At 42.8% G+C, this 22,698-nt stretch overlaps 2 protein-coding genes across 3 annotated transcripts in view; one reads left to right on the top strand and one right to left on the bottom strand.

Annotated features, from left to right (window-relative positions):
* sorcs2 (sortilin-related VPS10 domain containing receptor 2) overlaps positions 1-12,027 on the bottom strand; it is a 239,363-nt gene extending 227,336 nt beyond the window's left edge. Inside the window, exons 1-2 of the mRNA XM_053859002.1 lie at positions 11,895-12,027; positions 9,817-9,875 (exon numbers count right to left, since the gene is read on the bottom strand). The gene's annotated coding sequence lies outside the window, so the exon portion shown is untranslated. The remainder of the gene's footprint in view (positions 1-9,816; positions 9,876-11,894) is intronic.
* kiaa0232 (KIAA0232 ortholog) lies at positions 11,501-22,579 on the top strand. Of its 2 annotated transcripts, none has more exons than XM_053858994.1 (8): positions 11,501-11,708; positions 13,684-14,229; positions 14,316-14,456; positions 15,983-16,052; positions 16,125-16,209; positions 16,293-19,617; positions 19,694-19,799; positions 20,300-22,579. In XM_053858994.1, exons 2-8 carry the CDS (start codon positions 13,993-13,995, stop codon positions 20,314-20,316), a joined length of 3,981 nt encoding a protein of 1,326 aa, XP_053714969.1. In that variant the 5' UTR covers positions 11,501-11,708; positions 13,684-13,992; the 3' UTR covers positions 20,317-22,579. The 2 variants fall into 2 exon arrangements, with proteins under 2 accessions (XP_053714969.1, XP_053714970.1); XM_053858995.1 differs by lacking the exon at positions 11,501-11,708 and adding an exon at positions 11,821-12,162.
* Positions 22,580-22,698: the final 119 nt, after the last annotated feature.

Below are 22,698 nucleotides of genomic sequence, written 5' to 3'. Positions count from 1 at the left end.
TCAAGTGATGTGTCGCTGCTTCGGAAAAAGGAAAATAAAATGTCTGAGCACATTCTAAATAGTTATGATGAAGAAAAGTATATCAAAATACACAATACACGAAATAATCACATAGATTCCATAACAAATGTCAACACAACGAACGGTGGCCAACACAAACACAGAATCATTTGAGTGTCTGAAAGGGCCAACGGCTGCACAAAGCAGCCTCCACTCAGGAGAACCCAACATCAGGTGGCTGCAGCTGGCTGGAGGTCACCAGGGCAAACCAGGACACCTGGAGAATGGTTCACAATATAACAAACAGGCCCGGGCCGAAATACAAGGTACTGAAATAGTCAATTGTTTTAAGGTAGACCAAGCATGTGGCGACTGTTCCCTTGCCGTTTAATTCCGGACGAGAAAGAACATGAGAAAAACAAGCCTTAGAAAGCTTAAAAAAAAGGTTTTCAGGAGAAGTGAAGACACTGCAATTTAAATTGTCTTTTCATGTCATAACACTACAGCATCATTGTTGATGATGAACACAACTGAGGAAGAAATCTGAAAACAGAAAGCAAGCGAGAATCAGAATACACGGGACAGAATCACACAAAACACAGGGCTGTCAGGACACACTCATAGAAAAGACAAACCACAAGTAACAGAACACACAAAGCAACAGGATAAAAAATAGAACAGAGCATCAAACAAGCATGTGGTGGTCCAACTCGCACACGGCTGAGCAGACGAAATAAAAGAAGAGACACTCAAACAAGCTCACAGATAAGTGCTACAAAAAGCTCCAACACCAGAAAACATCACATCACAAGGGGACAGGACATGAACAGATGACAAATGGGAGGTCAACTTACCAGCATGGGAACCAGCAGGTTTTTCAGTTGGGAAGCTTGATTCCTTGTGGTTCCAGGTGTGTGCCTTTACCTAATCAAGTTCAGGGAGACACAGGGAGGAGAATACGTGAAGTCCAAGCAAAATAAAACCAAAATAAAAGCATTCCATGACACTTTGAGATCATTGATAAGAAAGGCTAAACTATGTGAACTAAATGAGTTCTATTTCATCATCTGATCACAAACTCGAAAATGTCTTAGCACAAAACAAAGTAATAGTTCCACAGTTTCATAGTGTCACTGACATCATTACAGATATACTATATAAATGCAGGCACATGGCCATGTTTTCATAAGTTACTTTCAGTTCAGCGTATTTAACCTCAGGCCAGTGATGATAGCATTATGACCACAAACCAAAACATGAAATGTATGACATAACAGTGATGGCACTGTCTGAGAATAAAGTGGTGTTGGACAAAGAAACTTGGAAGACAGCAATGAAGTTTGTGGCTGTAATAAAAGTGGACGGAAGTAGAAGAGTTTGACCATGAAGGAAGCAAGCTCGCAACAGCTGGCGGGAAGTACCGAAAGACAAATAATAAGAAGAACTGTAGGCTGTACATGAGTGTGTAACAGGCCTCCAGGGAATCTACTGACCTCTGCCCTGTGACCAGCCAGCCAGGTCAAGAAGAAGGCAGCCTTATGCGAGTGTGATTACTTGCTTATTGTCATCATAACTTGCCGGTCATGCTGCTCAAATACCTAGCTGCCGTTCAGGAGCATCAATCTCTGCTGCTGTAACCGACATAGCTATCTCCGATTCGCCTGCCGCCCGTGAAGGACGACGTGATTGCTGTAAGGGATTTAAAGCGCTGATAGCGCTTCGCACAGTGCCACTCATCAGGCCGCCTCATTACACGGGACAGAAAACTTCTCTTCCAAATCTTTACAAAATCATCCCAACATACTAGGAGTGACATCTGCCCATCAAATGAGTGGTTTGATGATCAAGATTAACATGTTAGCTTGTGGAAGTGACTGACACAACATTGATTTTGAAATACTGTCATACAACAACTTACACCAGAAGCTTCATTTCAGAGGTTGTTGGTGTCTAATTGAGATTCTGTTGTGGAGGTGTAAACATTGTGGGACAATGTTGCAGCATGATGCGGTCATGCTCTGCAGCCCAGGGAGGTCGTGATGCGTTCACTGACACTTGTTTTTGTCTGTGTCCGGCAGCTGGGATGAGCCATCAACTGTGCAGCTGTTAATGTGGGATGACAAAGCGTGACGGGAGGTCTCAGCGGGGTCGCTAATGGATGATCACACCGTTTAATGTGTGTAGGAGAGCGTGTGCCAGGTCCCCAAATTATTCTGAGGGAGCGATGTCTTCATTAATTACAATTTGCTGTGTGGCCAAATGCGGTTTTCTCACTACTTCAAACTTTTTGAAATTGTCAATTCCATTCTCCAGGAGTAGTATGTGTCATTTATTTGCTTTACTTTATTTAAATCAACAATACAGCTGCTAGGTTTGTTTCTTGAACACATTTTTCATTGGACGAGGACATGCCAAAGAAGAAGTGAAGTCCAACTACAGAAAGTCTACACTGTAATTTCAAATACATTGTGTTGAATGCTGCAACATTTATACCTTAACTGCCTCCCATTATTTTTTAACAAAATGAATACACTTTTCTTTCTTTTCTTTCCATAGTCTCTGAGTAAATAAGTCATTCTTTCCAGGAGAAAACCTGAGTAAAAATGAGTGAACATGAATAAAGATGAGTAAAACATGAGTACAAGGTAATTACATTCGGTGTCACTGTCATATTTTTCCACATTACTGAAGCGCATTCTTGACTGCCCAAATGTACTGTAAATAACTTTGTTCAGCTGGAGGAAGACGAAACAAAATGCTCATGGCCTCAAATAAGAGCCTCTTTTTTTCCAGATATTCACCATTTCAACCTCTTCAGCGTGCCCCAGGGAAAGACTGCAGTCCACAGCACTCCACAACAATCCCTCCAATAGCAAATACAGTGTACTGTATCTATTTTTGCATCTTGAAGTTGGGGCATGAAGAAGTAATAATTGTTTTTATGTGCAAAACTTCAACAAGTCACAGAGTTATAGTCCAGTACATCAGCTGAGTTGCCTGATTCCAAATTTGTATTTTGCAAAAATCACTCTGACTCTGCAACTGATGTTGAACCCTCCCCAGTCGCTTTACAATGGCAGCCGTCACCATTTAAAAAGCTCCACTTCCATTTACTCCACATCTTTAATGGCAGCACCAAACACTTCAGCAGGCCCTATAATACAACGTTTTGCCCAGGGATTCTCGCCACACACTTGTCAGTTTACTGACTGTGCAAGAGCACTTTCCGCCTGCTCACACTCCCTCAACACTCACTCACACTCTCCCAGCTCCTTCCCGCTGGGAGGGATACAGGCACAAAGTGCCCCTTCCCAAATGCACATTGGAGAATAGATTTCTTTTTCAGGTTCAGTCCAAACTTTGGTCCAAGGAAAACTTTTTTTTTATTAAAATGTGAAAGTTAACTTAATTGCATTTAATAGCATGCAAGTACTATAGAAAGAAAAAAATAAATAAAGAGAAGATGACACTGAGGTGCAATAGTTTTACAGTTTACAGTTTATTACAGATTACACCAGGCCAGTGAAGTGAAAGCGACTTGTGTGTATGCAGATCAGGAGATTAGATCAAGTCATTAGGGGGAGCAGGTGTGAGGGTGGGCAGAGCAGGGATTAGGTTGAGTGTCCTGATCGCCTGATGGAAAAAAAAAAATGTCCCAGAGCCTGAGACTTCTGAGTCTCCTCCCCGACGGCAGCAGGCTGAAGAGACTGTGGGATGGGTGTGTGGGGTCACCTACAATCCGGACGGCTCTGTGGGTGAGTCAGGAGTGGTAAATATCCTATTGTTGATCAGGGCAAACACAGCTGTGTCATCCATGAACTTGAAGAAGAGACTGGAGGTGGATAATGATCTGCAGTCGTGGGTCGACAGAGTGAGGAGGAGGGGGCTCAGCACACATCCTTGGGGGGGCCCAGCACTCATCTTGACGGTACTGAAGGTGTTGCTACCGACCCAAACTGCCTGTGGTCTCCCAGTCAGAAGGTCCAGCAGCTTCTTGCACAGGGAGGTGTAGAGGCCCAGCTGCTGTAGTTTAATAGTAGTAATATAATTATATTAACATTTTCTGACCACCTTTCTCTGCTGGATGTATCTAGTAAACTAAAACAATTTTGCCATAGCATGAAATGTATAATTGTATACGGACAACATGCTGTGGGGAATGTCAGAAAACAGAAATCTCCAACATCAGCACTGCACGTTATTTGAAAAAACGCTTCTTGGTTTTGTCGTTTCATGTCACCGTTCGCTCAGTTTTGTCGCCGATCTAAGACGGTTCTTTGGCGCCATCTTTTGGTGTAACACTAGGCCCGATTCTCACGGAATGAATCTGAAAAATATAATTAAATATCGCTAATAAATTGAGCCAATTATTCTACGGAAAATGCTGAATGGAGACAATAGCCATTTTACTAAAGGGGTCTGAAAAAAAGTAGTGTATTTCAATTTTTTAAAAATAATTTTCCAGCTTGAAATCATTATATCTCGGTCCATAAATGATTTGTAACAATATCGCAAATCAATATATATTCTATTATTTGTTTAATTTGAATAATTTATTGTCGCACGAACAAGTTGTAGCAGTCGTACTCTCAAAATAAGTCAAATTCGTTTTTTGAGAGGGATGTGTCTTTTCCATATGGGGAGGGGTCCGTGCCCCCTGACCTCCTATTCCCACGTCTTTAGAACAGTTAGAATAATCCACGCACGCGCTAGTAGTTCTCATACACGCACGAGATATGCGTGTGGCAGTGCTATGTCATCAACTCTCTCATGTTGTACATTATCATTGTCAGTGTCGTTAATTTTAATGTGTACTATTTCCTCCATTTGTTGAACACTTCTATTATTAACTAACTACTAGTTCAGCGCGTTTAAGCAAAGTCTGCTGCCGCCCTCCGTTCCCTACCTAAACGTCTCTGCGCGTCACCTTTACAAAGGCATAGCTGGAGGGAAAGTTTCGCAACATGACCTCCGTTAATCCTGTTATCAGACAAAATCCACCACTGTTACACTTTCAGCTGTCAGCTCAGTCCTGCTCTGACCAACTGACACACTTCCACATGCTTTTGTAAGGGCTGAGCTGCGATGCTGCCCTCTAGTGGCAAACAATATTAATAATGATTATCATTATTAATATTCAAACCTGGGTGGGATCCTGAGCATCACCTTCAAAGACTGCTGACCTTTGTCCCCTCAAACCACTGAGACCTCACAGTGAAATGTGGCGGGCTGGTGATCGGCTTGAAAGGTCGTTAATCTGAGACTCTCCTCTTCCTCACCCCCTCCTTTAAGGGCATTATCCTGTCTTACTGGGATTATGTGTCTGAAGCAATGAGGGTGGACCACTGGAGAAGTAAAGCAGCAGAATGTGCAGGTGAAGGCCGGCGGTAGTGGAGAACTAATGACCATTCACCATGAAACATTTTCACCTTAAGTTTTCAAAGAAAATGTAACGCGCTGTAATCTTAACAAAATATTGTCTTAAACATTAATTCAATAAAGAGGTGACTTGTGCACGAAAGGAGCTGTGGAGTGAATCACATTGAAGTTGTTCATTTCAATGTAGCTCAGGCGATTCCTGTATTTCCAGCCTTTTGTATGCACAGAGCACAACAAGCTTAGTGATAGCCGGTAGATGGGAATTTTACTGAAGCAACAAATCATTTCAACACTTCTCTGCAGCAGAGGAAGTTCACATCCAGTCATGTATCACACAATATGAATATTCAGGTATGGAGTCACACACTCAGTGTCATGAAGGTTCGTGAGGTTCATCTGTCTACTGAAAAGGACTAACTGATGTGTCATTTCCAAAGATAACCCCCAGGTCGGGGACCACGTGTGTGTGCTCACCTAAGGTCATATAATGGTCCCAGAACTGCTGACTGATGTGGCAAAACAGCCGAGTGGATCATGTGCCGCTCAACGCTGAAGGCCGTTTTAACCAAACACACTGTATGTGGAAGCCTCACATCTGTGGTCATAAGATCAGCTGATTGACCTCACACTGTGGAGCAGATGCCTCATCAACACACTGACACTCTTTGTTTCCAGTCAGGTCTCTCTCACCACATTGCGTCATGGGACAGGTTCAGCAGAGGCTTGCACATGACTGTCAGAACAGACATGTGACCTGGTTTCAGGATGGAGGGCTGATAATCGATCTCAATGGCCAAACACAGCATAAAACCCAAAAAGATATTTTATGACAGAGTGGAAACGACCAACTCCAACCATGGAGCGGCTCCTGTCACCTGGAACACCAGACCACCTTGCTACATTGGAGACATTGGTGTGGAGGATGAGGCGGGAGAGTGCGGCGCTGTGGATATGGATGCCCAAACGTGTGGCACATTTACAGGTCCTTAGTCCCCGTGGACTTCTGTCATCAATACTCTACTTTAGTTGTACTTTTTTGACATGACATGATAACACAGCGATCCTTATAAGCGTCAATGTATTTTATATTTCATAAAAATGCTACTTAAAATCTTTTATGTCTTCATCACAATGGAAATAGTTGTGGAAGGAGTCATGAGGTCTCGTAAGTGCATCTCAAGTGGCAGAGTGAAACCGGTCTTTTCCAGCATCTCCAAACCTGTCTCTCCAGAACACTTCTGTGTGCCTGTAAACAGTGGCAGAGGCCTGAAAACATTTCATTCCACTCATTCTTTGAGTGGCTGCCTGATCTCTGTCAAGCAGGAACTGGCATTAGAGTGTCTCGGAGGCGTGTCCTGCTGTCTGTGCGGCCCATTACTGATTTATGAGAGGCTTGTCTGTCCCCGGCTGACGATAGCTGTGCTGTTGACACAACTCAAGTTGAGCAGATCACAGCTATAACCTTTGACCGTCAGACTATTGGCTACTGTATGACAAGTAGTGGAAGAAGCTGCTCTGCTATTCCATTGTTAAACCAATTGCATACCAAAGGTTTTATTGATGTAAAGTGTACTACGAGAATTTGGTTTGAAGCCAACATTAGCTGCAGATTAAACAGACTAAGTCATAAGAGTTAAGCAGCAGTGTTAACATTTGCTAAAGGGCTAACTTCATAGTAACCTTAGTTACTATGTCTTTGCCTGGGGAAAACTGGAGATTTTTCTTGACACCATAAAATTACATAAGAAGACATAGCAATTGACTTTAGTGTAAAGTAAAGTTGTTTCAAGACTTTTGATCTTTCTCTGAGGCGTGTTTGCAGATGCACTTATTTCACACTCAAATTATAAATGCTGACTTTGAATAACCCCAAACTCCTTTGATAAACTAGCTCACTTAGGCAAAAACGGTTCATGAAAGGAGAAAAGAAGTGTATCAGGTTTAATATGGTAAATGCTTATTTCCCGAGAGGTTGTTCTCTGACAGCATAAAAAGTTAGAAACAAACAGAGCTGTTTGAGTGTAAACCTGTTGAACCAATGACAGCTGATCCTTTAGATGCCTGAGCAACTGGTTGGGTTCATTTGCATTGAAAACACGCACACACATGCACGACTGCAGACACACACATAGAGAGAGGACTGCACAGGTCTGATAACAGGCTGTCTGTGGAAACAGTCAGCACATGATGTAATCATCGTCCACGCTTTTGCTGTCACTCGAGTGACATCAGAGCCGTGTTGTTCTGTGCGGAACAATCCTGCTCCTGTTGGTCTTGCCAGTGTGTCTGGCAAGACCACACAGACATGCATTTTAGAGACAAACACGTTCTTATATGTAGGTTATTCCAATTTTATTTCACCTTCAGTGCCTCATGTGAACGAAGAAATTCAGTTTCACAAGCCATTTGGATCTTAATTTTAATAAAAATGGGTGCAGTTCCAAACTTACAGATTTTGATGTGTTTCTGAAAAATGATTTGTGCATATGTTTTAGACATTGCAAGTGCTTCACTAAAGTCTTCCTTCTAGCGTAGGGACACAAATAAAAACGCAAGCATGTTTGCGCAAACATGCAACCTGAATTTACAAGAAGTTCACGGACGAAAGTAAGAACCGCATGACAAGGGGACTTTGTCCAACGTTTTATCAGTGCACACGGACACACAGGCTCCACGGCAGCCTTACATCATCATTACTCAGCATGAATCTGAACTGCTACACTTGAACCACCCTATAACACATTACCTGTAGACCATGGCCTTTACATGGCATGAGTTTTACTGCCGGCCTCATGCATCGTTGCTAACTAATGAACTATTATATGGACCAAAACATGCATTGTGAAGTACTGACAAGTGAGGCCAGTATTTGAATGATTTACTGATTGAAGGATCAAGCTACAAGATCAGTCAGTGATCACCAACTATTCAAGTGATTAAAAGGAATCCGACATTGATTCGATCAAAGCGAGGGCAGGACTAGACAGAGAAGATGAAAATCCTTTACCACTTCAGATTACAGATAAGATGCCGAGTGAGGAACGTGACACTGTGGCACTCACATAAGCAAAGCTGTTGGACAAGTTTGATCGGCGATATAAAACATTACCTCATATCTGTCAAAGTTAAGGGGCTCCACTTTTAATAGGTGGAAACGGTTTGCAGCACAGTTGCCATAAATAATGACACTCTTATAGGTTCCATAAAAAGAAGGGACTGCAGTTAGTGGAAAACTAAAAACAACTAAGAAACATAATGGTATGAGTAAAAACGAAATAACAATTCCGATTTCCTGTTTTTGTTGTGTACATTTTGAAAGTAACTGCTGTTTTCTCACATTTTATAAAAGTTAATTTCTCAGCCTTCATCAAATTTACCCCCCGAATGTGTTAACTGCTTATCCTATTCAAGAAACAGTGGAAAACAATGCAAGATAATTGAACCCAAGGAAGTAGAAGTGGCTGGCTCAGATGAGTGTGTGCATATGAAACACACTCTGCTGAATACAGGCAAACACAAAGACTTAAAGACAAAGGGGGAGCAAGAAGCCTGATGGTCGTCTCAGGTGGGTGTGGGTATCCGCAGCCTCGGAGGTGCCGAATAATCTCACTGAAGTATTCAACCTTTCTTTTGTATTTAAATGCTGTTTAAGGATTAGGGGTGTGAGTCTTGTAGGTCAACAAGAACCATCGAGGAAAACAAGTGACGAACTTCCTGTCAACGGCGGAAACAATATGTCAAGTTTTCTGGAAAACATTTTTCTGATTGAAGATGAATCAAAACTGATGCAACAAGTTTGCTGTTTTTTGTTATTTTGTTGACCATTTGCCACATCTTAAATACATTACTGACTGAGGAGATCTTCACTGTTGCCCACAACATGGCAATAAAGCTGCCAACAAGACCTTCATCAAAGAAAAACAGAGGACAATACAAGGAAATATTTTGAAGTGCAGTGAATTTCTGATCACTAATCAGGTTGTGCTTTGTCACCCTTCCAGTTCCCTTTGTCAATGACACATTTTCTAGGTGGAGTTCAGGAGAGGAGGGTTGGAAGTTTACAGATCTGTGGATAGCATTATTGCTTTTGTGAAGATGATCTTAACTTCAGTGATTGTTTTGCTTTGGAGATTAGAACAACAAAGAAACGGCACAGGCGACAAAGCACAGACCTTGTGCTGACAGGTCAATATTAAGGTCCTCTGTCATAATTGTATTGGACTCTTATCAGCCAACAACTGAACCCCACACATAAAAAAAACTCTTAACTCTACACATGATGCGTGTACATGTGACTCCCTGGAAATAATGTGAATGCTGAGCAGTGACAGCGATGAATCTGCCTGGGGTCAGATAAGGTCACTTATGCGGATGTAAACACGTCTCTGAGCACCACGTGTTTTCTGACTTGTGCGGTGTGACTTGTATGGGATTTACCTTCCGACACGCCCAGGGGATGATAACCTAGCTTCACCTCAGACGCCGCTCTGAACTTGCTGCAAAGCAAAAGCAAAGCTTTGTGAGAAACACTTACACAATCCTACGAGAAATCTCCCAGAGGACTTTGCTCTCACCTCCCCTCCCCCATCTCCTCCTGCATCCCAACCCCCTGTCCTATAGCTGTGGATTACTGGGCATCCTTTAACTGTGCCATCTGCTCTAAATTGACTTTCAATTAACACAGGCAAATGAGAAAGCTGTCGGAGTGGAGCATTTGCGCAGATTAAGATGTGAAACCTAAGTCCACACCAAGGGCTTGGGATAAAATTTGACCCCTGATGATAAAATCTGTGACATGGAGCCTGAGGAAGGACTGCTAAGTAACTTGTTATTTCAAAAGCTCATGAACTAATGAAAAGATGCGATGGTGAAGTACACAACTTCCTCATCGATTGGGCCTCTGTGTTTCAGCCTGTCAATAACATGTTTGGCCTTTGGCTGCTCTGGATTCAGATCAGACAAATAATTCAATACTGAGGGCCTGGGGGCCAATTAACAGGGGACAATAAAATAAATAATATAATTTAGTTTCATTTTGTCTGTAGGTTTAAACCAGTGCGTTGCACCCATTCTTGCCCCCTCCCTCTGTTTCTGAAAAGCAGGGAACACCTGACACACTCCTCCTGTGCTTGCATACTCACAACCAACCCAAGTAAAATTAATTAGCTCTGGTGAAACAACAGGAGGCTGATGGAGCCCAGGACTGTGTATTTAGTGGTCGTAGTGGAGCCAACAGCTGGTTAATAGGCCTCCTCTTACCAAGCCCCGGGTCATAACCCCTGGGGTCACAGGGCAGATGAAGTGTGCCACACACTAAAGCCAGCACGGTTCATGTGGTGAAAAGAATAATGACGAGCGTCAAGGTTTGCTGGATTTATAAGACTCAGCTGTATTTCCAGCACCAGAAGCATAGCAGGAGCCCGGGGGGCATGACCAACCAAGCCTCTTGCTATCTTATCCAAGTTTAACAAATTGTACAGTACGGTGAGAAACCCCAAACAGCAAAGAAAACATGGCAAAACAGCTTCAGCTAACAGCACAAATAAGCGTTCTTTTGTTTCGAATTCAGTATTCAACATAATCAAACTACTTTGTTCTGTAGCGAAGAGAGCGCTGATAGAAAAAGGAGTGTAACAGTTTAGGGATTTTCGCTTAAATTATTATTAAATATTTTTTGTTTAGATTCTGGGGGAAAAATGAGAACAGATATTGGAACTCATTTGTGGTCATGATTGAATTAACCAACTACAAGGTTTTAATTTGCATCAGTTATGAAAAAGAAAAAAAATGAGGCTATTATTCAAATCGATTATATATGTAATATATTTAAACCAGGACAATTTACTTGATAATGATGTTTTCCTTGTATACGACGAAGAACCGTTATACTGAATATAATTAGAGCTACGATTCACCGGCAAAATTAAAAATAAATATCAATGTTTTGATTTGACTGCGAGCACTATTTGGGCTTCTGATGCAATCCCCGAGCGGATGAATCAAACCTCCAGCGAAATGGGCGGCGGAGTTGTGCCCCGTTGCCTAGTTACCAACGCGGTGGGCGGCGTCTAGGCACGAAACAGGATTTACTCCGCCGACATTGTGGCTCCGCGTAATGCAGCCAATCGACGGGAGACCTTCCGCTGGTTTGAGCCAGAATGTCCGCTCGTGCGAGCCGATAAAGCTCCGCTGGAAGTGAAAACAGCGCCATTTCTGTCCGCGTCCATCATACGCGATGCTACCGCAGCAGATTCCTCAGCTCGGCTCGACACCGGGAGAAGAGTAGCTGCTCCCCTTTCGCAGCTCATCTCTACTTCAGCCCACGGCAGGTAAGGCGATTTGCTACCCGGGCTGGGAATATCCCGCCTGTAATTGAGCTTTTCAGCCGGCTCTGGTTCCAGCGTTGCTGGCTCCTCTATGGCGCACATATCTGACGAGAAGCGTCTGGTCGCCGCACCGGAGGACTCGCCCCCCACCCCTCGGTCACAACAACTCGTAACTTGCCGTCATTTCACCTTTCAGCCAAGTGTTTTAACGTGCGACGTCGAGAGCTTGTACACGGCCTGTCGTTGTTTAGGAGGCTAACTACGGAGACCCATCGAAACCTTCAAGTCACCGCCTGTGTCCGGCGACGCGGTAGCGGTTTCACGAGCGTTAAATTCACACGACCCTTGCACACTTTATCACGTCACCACAGAGCTCACTGTCCTTTGCAACAGCATAAACAAACTTCCATGAAACCAACACTGCAGCTAGTAGCCTGGCTAGCCGAGTGAGCTAAAGGTCGGTTGTCCGACTAACCTTGTCGTTCCACAGGGAAACTATCGAAAAGCAAGCTCGATGGTGTTGGTGTGGTATATGGGGGATGCGTGTATTCTGTTTGTCATGTCACACAAGCCCACACGAGCGATGTCAAGAATCATGGATTAATGTTACGACGCGACGCTGTTGAGTCATTATCAATTTGCTACACGAGAGCCACCAGGTTTAATGTAGCCGGCGTTTGAGTTACGTTTGGCCGAACGTATGTAGTGAAAAGTTGCGTGGACAAGTGTGAGGTAGCAGCCGGGTGTTGAGCAAACAGCTGGGCTCCAGCACACAGGTCAGCCATGTTCTGCCAAGCTAGCGCGGCTAACTTTTTAAGCGCAATCCTTGGACGAGCTTGTCAGTTCACTCGAGTGTGGACCCGTGCGAGGGTCTCTGTTTTTGAATCGTTGTGTTAGACCCCCGTAAAGCTTCTTATCTTGACCGTTTGACGTCTTAACAGTGAAGCGTTGCACCGGTGAGTGATGGCCGAAGTAGCCAATGAAATCTGCGCAGCCTCCATTTGCTCGTCACGTCGGTTCCTTAATCCAGTGGAGCTCATATTAGACACATGCACTTGACAGCAGCCCACAAGTGTATCCTCAGCGCCAGTGGCTGGTTCTGTAATCACGGACGATTCTAGCAATAAAAACATCACGTCTTTTTTTTTAACACCTTTTTTCGCAACGTTACAAATAGTTCACGACTCTTTAATCTAAGTCCTAGTTGTCTGAAAACTGTGAAAAAAGTTGTCATACATATTGTGATTATTTGCACTGTTGCGGTTGCGTAGGAATTATGTCACTGACCACCTTTGCTGCCACAAATTTTTATCCGGCATAGCTCAGTACAAGCAGTCAGCCCAGCATTGCATGCATTTTTGTGATGCCGTCATGTGACTAACATTCCAGCCTGAATTGTAATTTGTTGATAAGACATTTACTGCACATAATTGAATATCTGATGTGTAGGAAATGCTCCTATGAGCACGGTCTGGGTGTTACAATAACTCTGCTGATTATAGTATAGTGGACGAAAACAGCCACTTTAAGTTTACACAAAGTGACAGAACTCTGAAGAGTAAGTGCTAGTTATAATTTTATAAGAGTAAGTTCAGGTAAACATATTAGTAAATCAAAAGTACACTGATGCGCACACCAGGATGAAGACAGTGGGGAGAGGGTTGTAGTAGAGCACCTTGCTGTGTTTTGTAACGTGACAGCCTGTGTTCTGTCCCTTTCAATTCGGTTTAAGTCATGCATGTGAGTGACGAGAGACTGCCTCAGATAATTGTAGGTGCTGAAGATTGGAATTGGTGAAAATCAACATCTGATGCTGTTGCGCAGTGCTGATTTTTTATTTTCTTTCTTTGGAAGAACATAGGGGAGACTTGGCAGCTGCGGGAAACCCTGGACATGAATGCATTTTTTTGTTTAGTGTGAGGAATACTATACCTACTTCAAGTACATTAACCACACTCTTCTGTTTGTGCCATTTCAGTGCTGCCGTTGAAGTGAGACAATCGCCCTAAGATGGACGCCCTTGATTGACACACAAGTTGTGTTTGTCTTTGAAGCTGAGATCTGTCAGCCACCTTCACCATGCCTGATGAGTAAAGCCAACCGTCTTGCTGAAAGCAATAATTAAAAAAAAAAAAGAAAAAAATCTACATGTAGAGCCCCTTCAGTACATCCTGCTGGTGTCCAGATAGAATTCTCCTTTGTCCTGTGTCGCTTCTATTGCACCAACCTCCAGTAACTACCAATCACAATGCTGCTCAACCTGAGAATGGCCTACACCTAAGCTCTCATGCATCCAGTGAGCACCGATTCAGACGGTCCTGCTCTTCCTGAAAACCTCTCTTGCCCCTACCCCTCGGTGGGCCCACTGCCTGCTTCAGAGATGTCCCTGCTCCAATCGCTGGGCCCAGTGCAAAGCTGGCTTGGCCAGGAGTTGGAGAAGTGCGGGATTGATGCCATGATCTACACCCGCTACATTCTCAGCCTTCTCCTGCACGATAGCTATGACTATGACCTGCAGGACCAGGTGGGTCTCTGGAAGAAAGGATTGAAGGTCTTTTATTTAACATGATTTAACTTAATTTTTTTATGAAATATTCTTGTTTTGTGCAGGAAAATGACATCTTCTTAGGCTGGGAGAAGGGGACCGGGAAGAAATGGGGCAAGAGTAAAAAGAAGGGTGGGGCCGATCTGAGTCTGGAGGAAATGAAGAAACAGGCTGCTGTGCAATGTCTTCGCTCTGCTTCTGATGAGGTAAGCAATCGTCCCGTGAGCTGGACAATATTTTTAGGGCTTTGCTTGCTGTATAATGGGCCATTTTATATTGAGTCTCATCAAATAGTCTTATCCTTCAGTCACTCCACTGCTGCTCCTGACTTATGATATCTGCCGATACTTATTCCAACCCTATGCCACTGGTACCACAGTTTTCTTTGCCTTATTGGAAAAATCTCAACAAATTTCCTACTCTGAAGGTTACAAATTGACAGTCAATATTTGTTAAATTCAAGATGTACACATTTAGAAAGTGAGAAAAAAATACAAGATGCTTCTTCTTATCAACAAAATTCAATACATTTGCAGTTGTAGCATCATGAAATAAAGATTTTTCTAAGTACATTTATTTGAAATTGAGCATGGTGATATGGCCTGAAAATAAAATGTTAGGTTTTTTGTTGCAAAAAATGATTCACAACTTTTAGATTTCTTTTTTTATTCGTGTGCTTTCATAATACAGGAAAGCAATAAATGCAAATAAAAATAAATGTGATTTTACCCAAAAAAGTAACTTCCATTTTCCTGCTGGAATTAAATTACTACCTGTTACCACCTCATGTATTGATGATTAATTAAGCATTATTACTCGCTGTGGATTTGCTCACAAATAATTTTGATTTTTTTGATCTGTGAGAATCCATTATCACTTATTTCAGTGCCAAACACTTCTTCTCAGCTAAAATGTATTTTCAATGTATGTATATTCAAATTATACAGGTCGTTAAATTTATTTAGCTATATATATCAGCTTTTTCTCAGCACTGTATCATACAATGCATTAACCCTGCTGTGATACTGTGATCGATCAATAAATCTGGGGAGAAGGATAATGGCCGGAGAGAAGAATGCACCGATGATGATGGTGACATGAGAAGTGGAGAACTATAAACTGAAGCAGAATCGGCTGCACAGGATGGTAGTTGCCCATTTTGAAGTCTAAAGCTGACTAGCGCGATGATGGTGGGGACTGAAAGATTTCTGTGAACCATAATGAATTGTTGTAGTGTAAAGTCTGTTGATGCCAGTACTGTTTAGGAATTTGTTGGTTGTGTTGTAGATGAATGATAATTTCTAACTATTACTCACCTACTCATTAAACACTTGTCTGTTTATGAGGTTTGTGGTGAGTGGGAGATGATTTGATTATGTGGACCACTCACTGAGTGTGTGTGTGTGTGTGTGTGTGTGTGTGTGTGTGTGTGTGTGTGTGTGTGTGTGTGTGTGTGTGCAGTTTACTTTCCTGAATGCATTTCTGTCATGCGTTCTGTCGTGGCTTAATTTAGCACACTCATGGTGGAGCATGCCTGAGCCTTGGCAAGCCAGTACTACTGAAAGTACAGCATATTGTGAATTCATAATTAAAATGAGTCTGTATAAAATGAGAGAATTTTACATTGTGCTGACCCCATCTTTTTTTTTTATCTTTATCTTGATCTTATTTTTCTAAAGTTTAATCAAGATTGCTAGACTTCTGTTTAAATCGCTTCATCTGTCCCCAACAGAACTCTGGGGTTGAGAGCCTTGTTGAGGAACTTTGCTCTAAACTTCGGGAGATCCAGGACAAACAAAAAGGTTTGACTTTCAACATTATTTTTTTTTAATAAAATACAAGAAATATAAATCAACACTGACTGTCAATTTCAGAGGAAAAACCGATCCACAAGAAATCTGAAGGCTCTCTCTCTCCAGAGCGAGGTGAATCTCCTCCTTCAAAGGACCAGGTGGAAATGTGAGTTGTTATAAACCTGCTACTGAGTCATACTTGTGTGGTCATTTTTTCAAAGACTTGGTCCTCTTTGTGTTTTGTCTCAGGTATTATGAAGCCTTCCCTCCCTTGTCAGAAAAACCTGTTTGTCTCCAAGAAATTATGACCGTGTGGAACACTGCAAAGGCCAGTGCATACTCAAGCTCCTCATCCTCAGCAGTCCCACAGACCAGCACAGACACATCTTCCCCGAAGGACTGCAATAGTGAGTGTGAAGCTGTGAAAGAGCAGACCATCCAAGCTTTTGACACCGTGACCAGTGAGAGGGGCCAGCTAAGGAGAGGCAAGAAGGAGAAGGAAAACAGATACCAGGGTGGCACAGCGACAGAGGAGAAGCCATCACTCCATCTAAAGAGGCAGAGCAGACACAGATCCGAAGCCAAGTACAGACCAAGGTCCTGGTCTTCTGGATCTAGTGAGGCGGGCTCAAGCTCAAGTGGGAACCAGGGTGATTTGAAGTCATCCAGAAGCAAAGCAGTAAGGAAAAGGCATAAATCCAGAGAGGCTGGGAGAAACAAGAGAATGCGTAACAGTGGACAGACAAAGCAGCAGGTGAAGGTTGTTGACAAGGAGGAGCGAAGAACTGCTGGAGGGGGCAGCGGCAATGCTGCAGTAACAGGCAAACCACTGCAGCTTTTCAAGAAGAGCAAGAGAACGCTAAGGGAGATTTCTAAAGATCCAGGCTGGGGGGAAGCAGAGGAGACCGCCATTGAAACCAGGAACAAACAAGAATACATGGAGGAGCCACTCTGGTACACTGAGCCCATCACAGACTATTTTGTACCTTTCAGCAGCAGGCAAAGCAAGCTGGAAACAATATACAGGAGCAAAGTGAACTCTCCCGATGGTGTTGCCTTGTCTGCAGACTTGGAGAGGCTGCCTGAGGGAATCCAGGGGATCTGCATTGCCAACGATGGTTACCAGAGAGCGTATCTCACAGCTGGCTCCTTTGTGGATGGATGCTTTGTTGAAGGTCCTGGTGAAACAGAGGAGGAACCTGTAAAACTGACCAGGACCTCATGCTGCCCTCATCCAGAGGATAGTAAAAATTTGGATGATGAACATCTGTGTGAATTTCCTCACTTCTATGAAGTGGACATTTATCAATCCATATTGGATTCTAGTGCCTCAGACTCTATACAAGAGAGTCGGATCCTAAGCATGATTCGGCAAAAAAGAAAAGAGCAGAGAGACCTCGATTCAGAATGTTGCTTAGTGTTCGATGGTCTTGAGCAGCAAGGGGAAAGTGCAATAAGGCCAGATTCGCCGGACGCTTCGGGATCTCTGGGATTGCTAATAGAGGATCTTGAGAACTTGGCTCAAATCTGGGGTTGTTATTCACCGTCTACATCAGAAGACATAGATGGTGAAAGCTTTATAGGGGACTCTCCTGTACGACTTTCCCCTCTCCTGGACAGTGTTTCATTTGCCCTCACAAAGCTTTCAAAAAATCTAGAAGAGCCTTCCGTCCCAGATGTAACTTGTGTTCCGTCTGGAGTAAATTCATCCTGCTTCTCACTTTTTGAGCTGCAATACGATAGCCCCCCCCTTCCTTTTCCCTGCGACTCTCTTGCCACAAGTCATGAAAATGATCCTGACTCTGTGAGCTGTCTCGACCCACACTCTAATAAACAATCTCGTTTGCTTATATGGACCAAAAATAGTGCCTTTGATGAAACTGAACACTGTTCAAATCTTTCGACAAGAACTTGCAGCCCCTGGTCACATTCAGAAGAGACGCGTTCTGACAACGAGCAAGGAAATGTTCTGACGGAAGAAGCTGCTCAAACCGAAGTCCTCGATTGTATCATCCCTCCACTTTCTGGGACTTATCTGGAAGAGGAGATATTGGATTTCTTGCAAGGTGAATCGCAGTGCAAGCACGAGGGCGTGGGCATCAGTAAAGCCCCGCTTAATCAAACATTTCCCAAAAAATCTAAATTGGAGTCTGTGTGTGGTATTGCCCTCGAGGAAGACCAGAGTACACAGTACAGCACTGGTATCTTTTCTGAGAACACAAGCCAACAAGCTGAGGAGTACAGCTCAGGGATCATTAAGGATATTTGGTCAAGCATTGGAGAAGTGGTATCAAAACGAGAGGCAGAACCAACTAGTAAGACACCATTCTGCAAGGACTCTGGCAGCCTTTTTGCCAGTTGTGTGGAGGTGCAAGCTAATGGAGCGCCAATTCAGAGGCCTCAAAAAAAAGCAGTGCAACGGTCAGAGTATCATCTTTGGGAGGGCAAAAACAGTGAGCAGGACTTGGCTAAAAACAAAGTGTCCAAGTTACATAGTGCTGGGGATTACATGACTCCGTCCAAGCCTTGGGACCTGAACTCTAACAAGGAGAGCACCTCCTTTATCCTTGGGGGAGTGTACGGAGAGCTGAAGACAAGAGATGTTGATAAGAATTGGGCTGTGGCATCAAGTGAACACCAAGATAACTTGCTTCAGTCGTCCAACTCAGATGTCCTCACCATCACTGGTACAGATGTGTTTATGAACACCAGCGGCTGTTTTGCCCCTGGACACAGACCCCTGTGGAGGCCCCTTGTGTCTTTTGGTCAGAGCGACCCAGCTGTGAGGCGTGGAGATGGATTGAATAAGGGATTTTCTTTTATCTTCCATGAAGATTTACTTGGTTCTTATGGAAGCTTGCACACTGAGGAGCAAGGATTAAAATACCCATTTGCACCCTTCAACCTGAACAATCCATTCTCTCAAGTCCTTCACGTCGAGTGTTCTTTTGAGCCCGAAGACATGGCTTCTTTCAGTCCGGGATTTAAACCCAAGTCCATCCTGTGCTCGGACTCTGAGAATGAAGCGTTTCGGCCTCAGATGTATGGCATCAACCGAACCCAATACAGGGCCATTCGCATTTCCCCTAGGACTCATTTCCGTCCAATATCCGCCTCAGAGTTGTCTCCCGGTGGTGTGAGTGATTCCGAGGCTGAGACGGACAAAGAAGAAATGGGATTCCAGGACCTGGCGCCTGTAGATGTTTTTGAGGACCCTCAAGCAGACCTCAAACCCCTGGAGGAAGATGCTGAGTGTGAGGGCCCGTATTATGGAAAGTCGGAACTGGAATCTGGCAAATTCTTACCCAGATTAAAGAAGACTGGTATGGAGAAGAGTGCCCAGACCTCTCTGGACTCACAGGAGGGTTCTGCTACCCTCCTGCCCATCGCTGAGCAAGAGATATGTTTGGAATGCCAAACAGAAGCAGCGCCACACACAGGCGGACAGGCAAATGTTTCCATTGGCAATAATCAAAAGGAGAAATCCAGAGAGAAACAGCCTAATTCATGTGCGCCTGCTGGACCTGTCCCCAAGTATGGGATTGCTTTTGATTACATAGGAGACATGCAGGAGGTGAGATTTCATTAGCTCCCATTTCATTTGTACTCAACCTGGGTCTCTGCTAACCAATATGTCCTTTTGTAACTAGCTCCCTCTGTTAAATATTGGTGGTCGAGGAGGAACTGGCAGCCAGCAGGAGTGCTGGTGGCAAAACACACTCTGTTCCCCCCTGTTCCCTGGATCTCAGTGTGCAGGTAAGAGGTTTGCCTCTTGTAGTTGTGTTTTAAAACGTGGAACACAGACCGCAAACCAAATCAAAGGAATTCTTAAAGGTCAATGTCACACGACAATTTTGAAAATCTGGTCTGCTTGAAGATGCCCCGTCTAACTGGAGTGTGTCGTACTTGCATGATTCTCATAACAGTTTCCTGCTGAAACGGGTACTCAGCAGTTTACGTTCATGAAAACTGACTTTATGGGAGGGGGAATAATACACAGAACTAAACCCAATTATAATAACCAATTATAATTATAATATTTTGTATAATATTTTAACCCTCAAAATGAGGCGTGACAAAGAGAGGGCCTGTTGATTAAAAACTCATACATGTTGTCACACACCTTTGCTTGTGTGCATTTGTCCTGATATGAAGAATATGAAGACCTGCTTCATATTGTATAACCGTCCATTTTCCTGCATGTCTTTACCAAATACAAGTAAGTGTTGATTATTTCTTTTCTCTTTTCTCAACAGGGAGCAGCAATATCTGAAAACTCCTTTTGTGGAGGATTCCTGTCAACAGAAGGTGGCCCTCCACTTCATATATGACAGGAACTCTACCTGCAAACGTTTGGGGTTTTCTCAGAGGTACAAACCGATCCAAGGTTTCTGAGAAACCCCTCCAAAAACTCCCCTTATACACACACTTGACTACTGGTTTTCATTGACTAACTTGTGGAAATGGCAATCGAATCACCAAAAGAAGAAAAAAAAGCAACTGGGGAGTAAGAGTTATGAATCTGTTCTGCCTTTGAGTGATGACATGTTTGAGGCATTTAGAATATTCTGTACCCTTGTCCCTGCAGTTTCCAGTGTGGGGGCAATGTTTTCTTATCTTTCTTTTTGTTTTGCCTTTGAATTAGGATCCTGGTAGTAGTTGAAGACTGAATGGTTGTGCATGTGTGTTTGTTGATCCACACTCACTCCTTCTCTAGCTGAACCTAATCTGAAGTGCCACCACTACATTACATCCTCTCCCATGTCCAGCTAAATATATTAATATGGTTCCCCCCAGTTGTGAAAGGATGATTGTTGAAAATGAGTAGTTTATTTTTGAAAGGTTTTCTGGATGCGTGTCATTTTCTCCCGAAAATTCACAAACCCTATTTTACACCCTCAAGTTTGTCTTTTTTTTTTTTTTTTTTTTTTAAAGGGAATAGTCTTGCAAAAGCTAGTTGTGGTGGACTGAAGTTTTGGTTTGTTTGGAAATTTGTTTAAAAAAAAAAAACAAGAAAAAAAAAACAAGACAAAATGTACAAAAAAATCTGGTTAAAACAAACAGCTAATGTACTTGAAATGGAATGCTGAGAGGTTTAAAAGAACAAGAAAAACGTTTTCAAGTAAAACTCTTAAGTACAGCCATAAGCTCCTGAGTTTGTTTTGCTTACCATACTCCAAGACGTAATTGGTGCTATTCAAAATGAGACACACTTCAATGACATGGTTGTTCAAGTAGTCTGCAAAGCCTCAGTTTTTTTTTGTCTCGCTACAAGTTGACTTGTTTGCTAATTGTTGCTAGTCTGGCTCGTTTCAACATCTTTTTTTTTTTAATAGCGAGTAATGGTTAACCAAAACATCACAAACCTCCAGTACTGTCTATTCCTTTTTTTTTCAGATTTGGTGTGATTTTTTTTTTTTTTTTTTTTTTCTTCCCCCATCCCACTTTCTTTTCTTCTGTGTGACATATGTGTACATTGAACTAGTAAAGGCACCTGTTTCATCTACTGGAACTTTTATTTTTAAGATATAAGGATGTACAAACATGTGTACCTTCAGTGTATTGTTGCCTCTTTCCGTCTAAAAACGTATGGGGGTAATTCAAAGTTAAGAATATAAACGTTTGCGGTGTATTTGGTCCTCTGTTTTTGATTGAGGTTTAAGAGTTTATGGAGCTGAATGCACCGTTCATTTGTGTTCGACTAAGCCTAGCAGTAACTTTGTTTGCATTTGTAAGGAACTGGTTATGACAGCGTCTTATACCATGAAACTCAAGCACAGAGAATCAATCGTTCTGTTCCATGTGTCTGTTGCAGATAAAAGGGTATGGCTTTTAAAAACAATGGCTTCCTTATTTCAATAACTGCTCTGTCTGATGCCAAAAAGACCCTCCTCAAACACAAATTAAATTTCAGGGTCTTGTTTCTTTAACAGTCACCACTCAGGAATTTTGCAAATGTAACTTCATAAGCATCTACACAAGTCTCTGATCATTTGTTTGTTGACCTGCAGTGACAGAATGACTTGTACATTTACAGAAGCCAGTGAAATTTGGGTAGAGGGGGGGTCACCCATGACCTCACGGCCTTCTATGCAGTCTCTTGAGGCATGTTAGCGCTGGAGAAAAGTTGTTTCTGTTTATGTCTGCATATTTGAGTGATCGAATTTTTGGGGTGTGTCTGTATGAGCAGCATGAAACCATCACACTCCATCTAACTGTTAATGAAGAAGTGTTCATAAGGATGCTTGTGTGTGTGTGTGTGCCTGCAAACGCTACATGGAAATTAATGGCAACACATCAAACCGCCATGTAATTCTTCCATTTTTGACAACTTTTGTTTAACTACTTCATGAACATGTATGATGAGAAAATGCATGTCAGTCAGGTCGATAACACTGATGTGGCTTTTCCACCCTGACGTGCTGTGGAAGTTTTCCATTTCTTCACCTCCCTGAATTTGTTCCAACTAAAACCCCCTGCCCTTACCCCATCCCGTGACTGTTCCATCTCCTGAGTAAATTGTTTCATTGTGGATTTTGTTAACATCTAATAAAAACAAATGAATCAAATGTTCGTCTCCTGTTCCTGTTTTTGCTTAAAGGTTTTTAATACTCTTCATTTGAATTAATTCATAGTGGATTATGGAATGAAAATG

This window comes from Synchiropus splendidus, chromosome 3 (assembly GCF_027744825.2).
Source record: "Synchiropus splendidus isolate RoL2022-P1 chromosome 3, RoL_Sspl_1.0, whole genome shotgun sequence".
Lineage (NCBI taxonomy): Eukaryota > Metazoa > Chordata > Actinopteri > Syngnathiformes > Callionymidae > Synchiropus > Synchiropus splendidus.
This window is presented reverse-complemented; position numbering and strand designations above follow the sequence as displayed.

Excerpts from the sequence above, each read along its gene's own strand:
- kiaa0232 (XM_053858994.1), top strand. The coding sequence starts at position 13,993 with ATGCATCCAGTGAGCACCGATTCAGACGGTCCTGCTCTTCCTGAAAAC. Across the intron at positions 16,210-16,292 it reads TCAAAGGACCAGGTGGAAAT|GTATTATGAAGCCTTCCCTC; the intron begins GTGAGTTGTTAT and ends GTTTTGTCTCAG. Across the intron at positions 19,618-19,693 it reads ACATAGGAGACATGCAGGAG|CTCCCTCTGTTAAATATTGG; the intron begins GTGAGATTTCAT and ends TTTTGTAACTAG.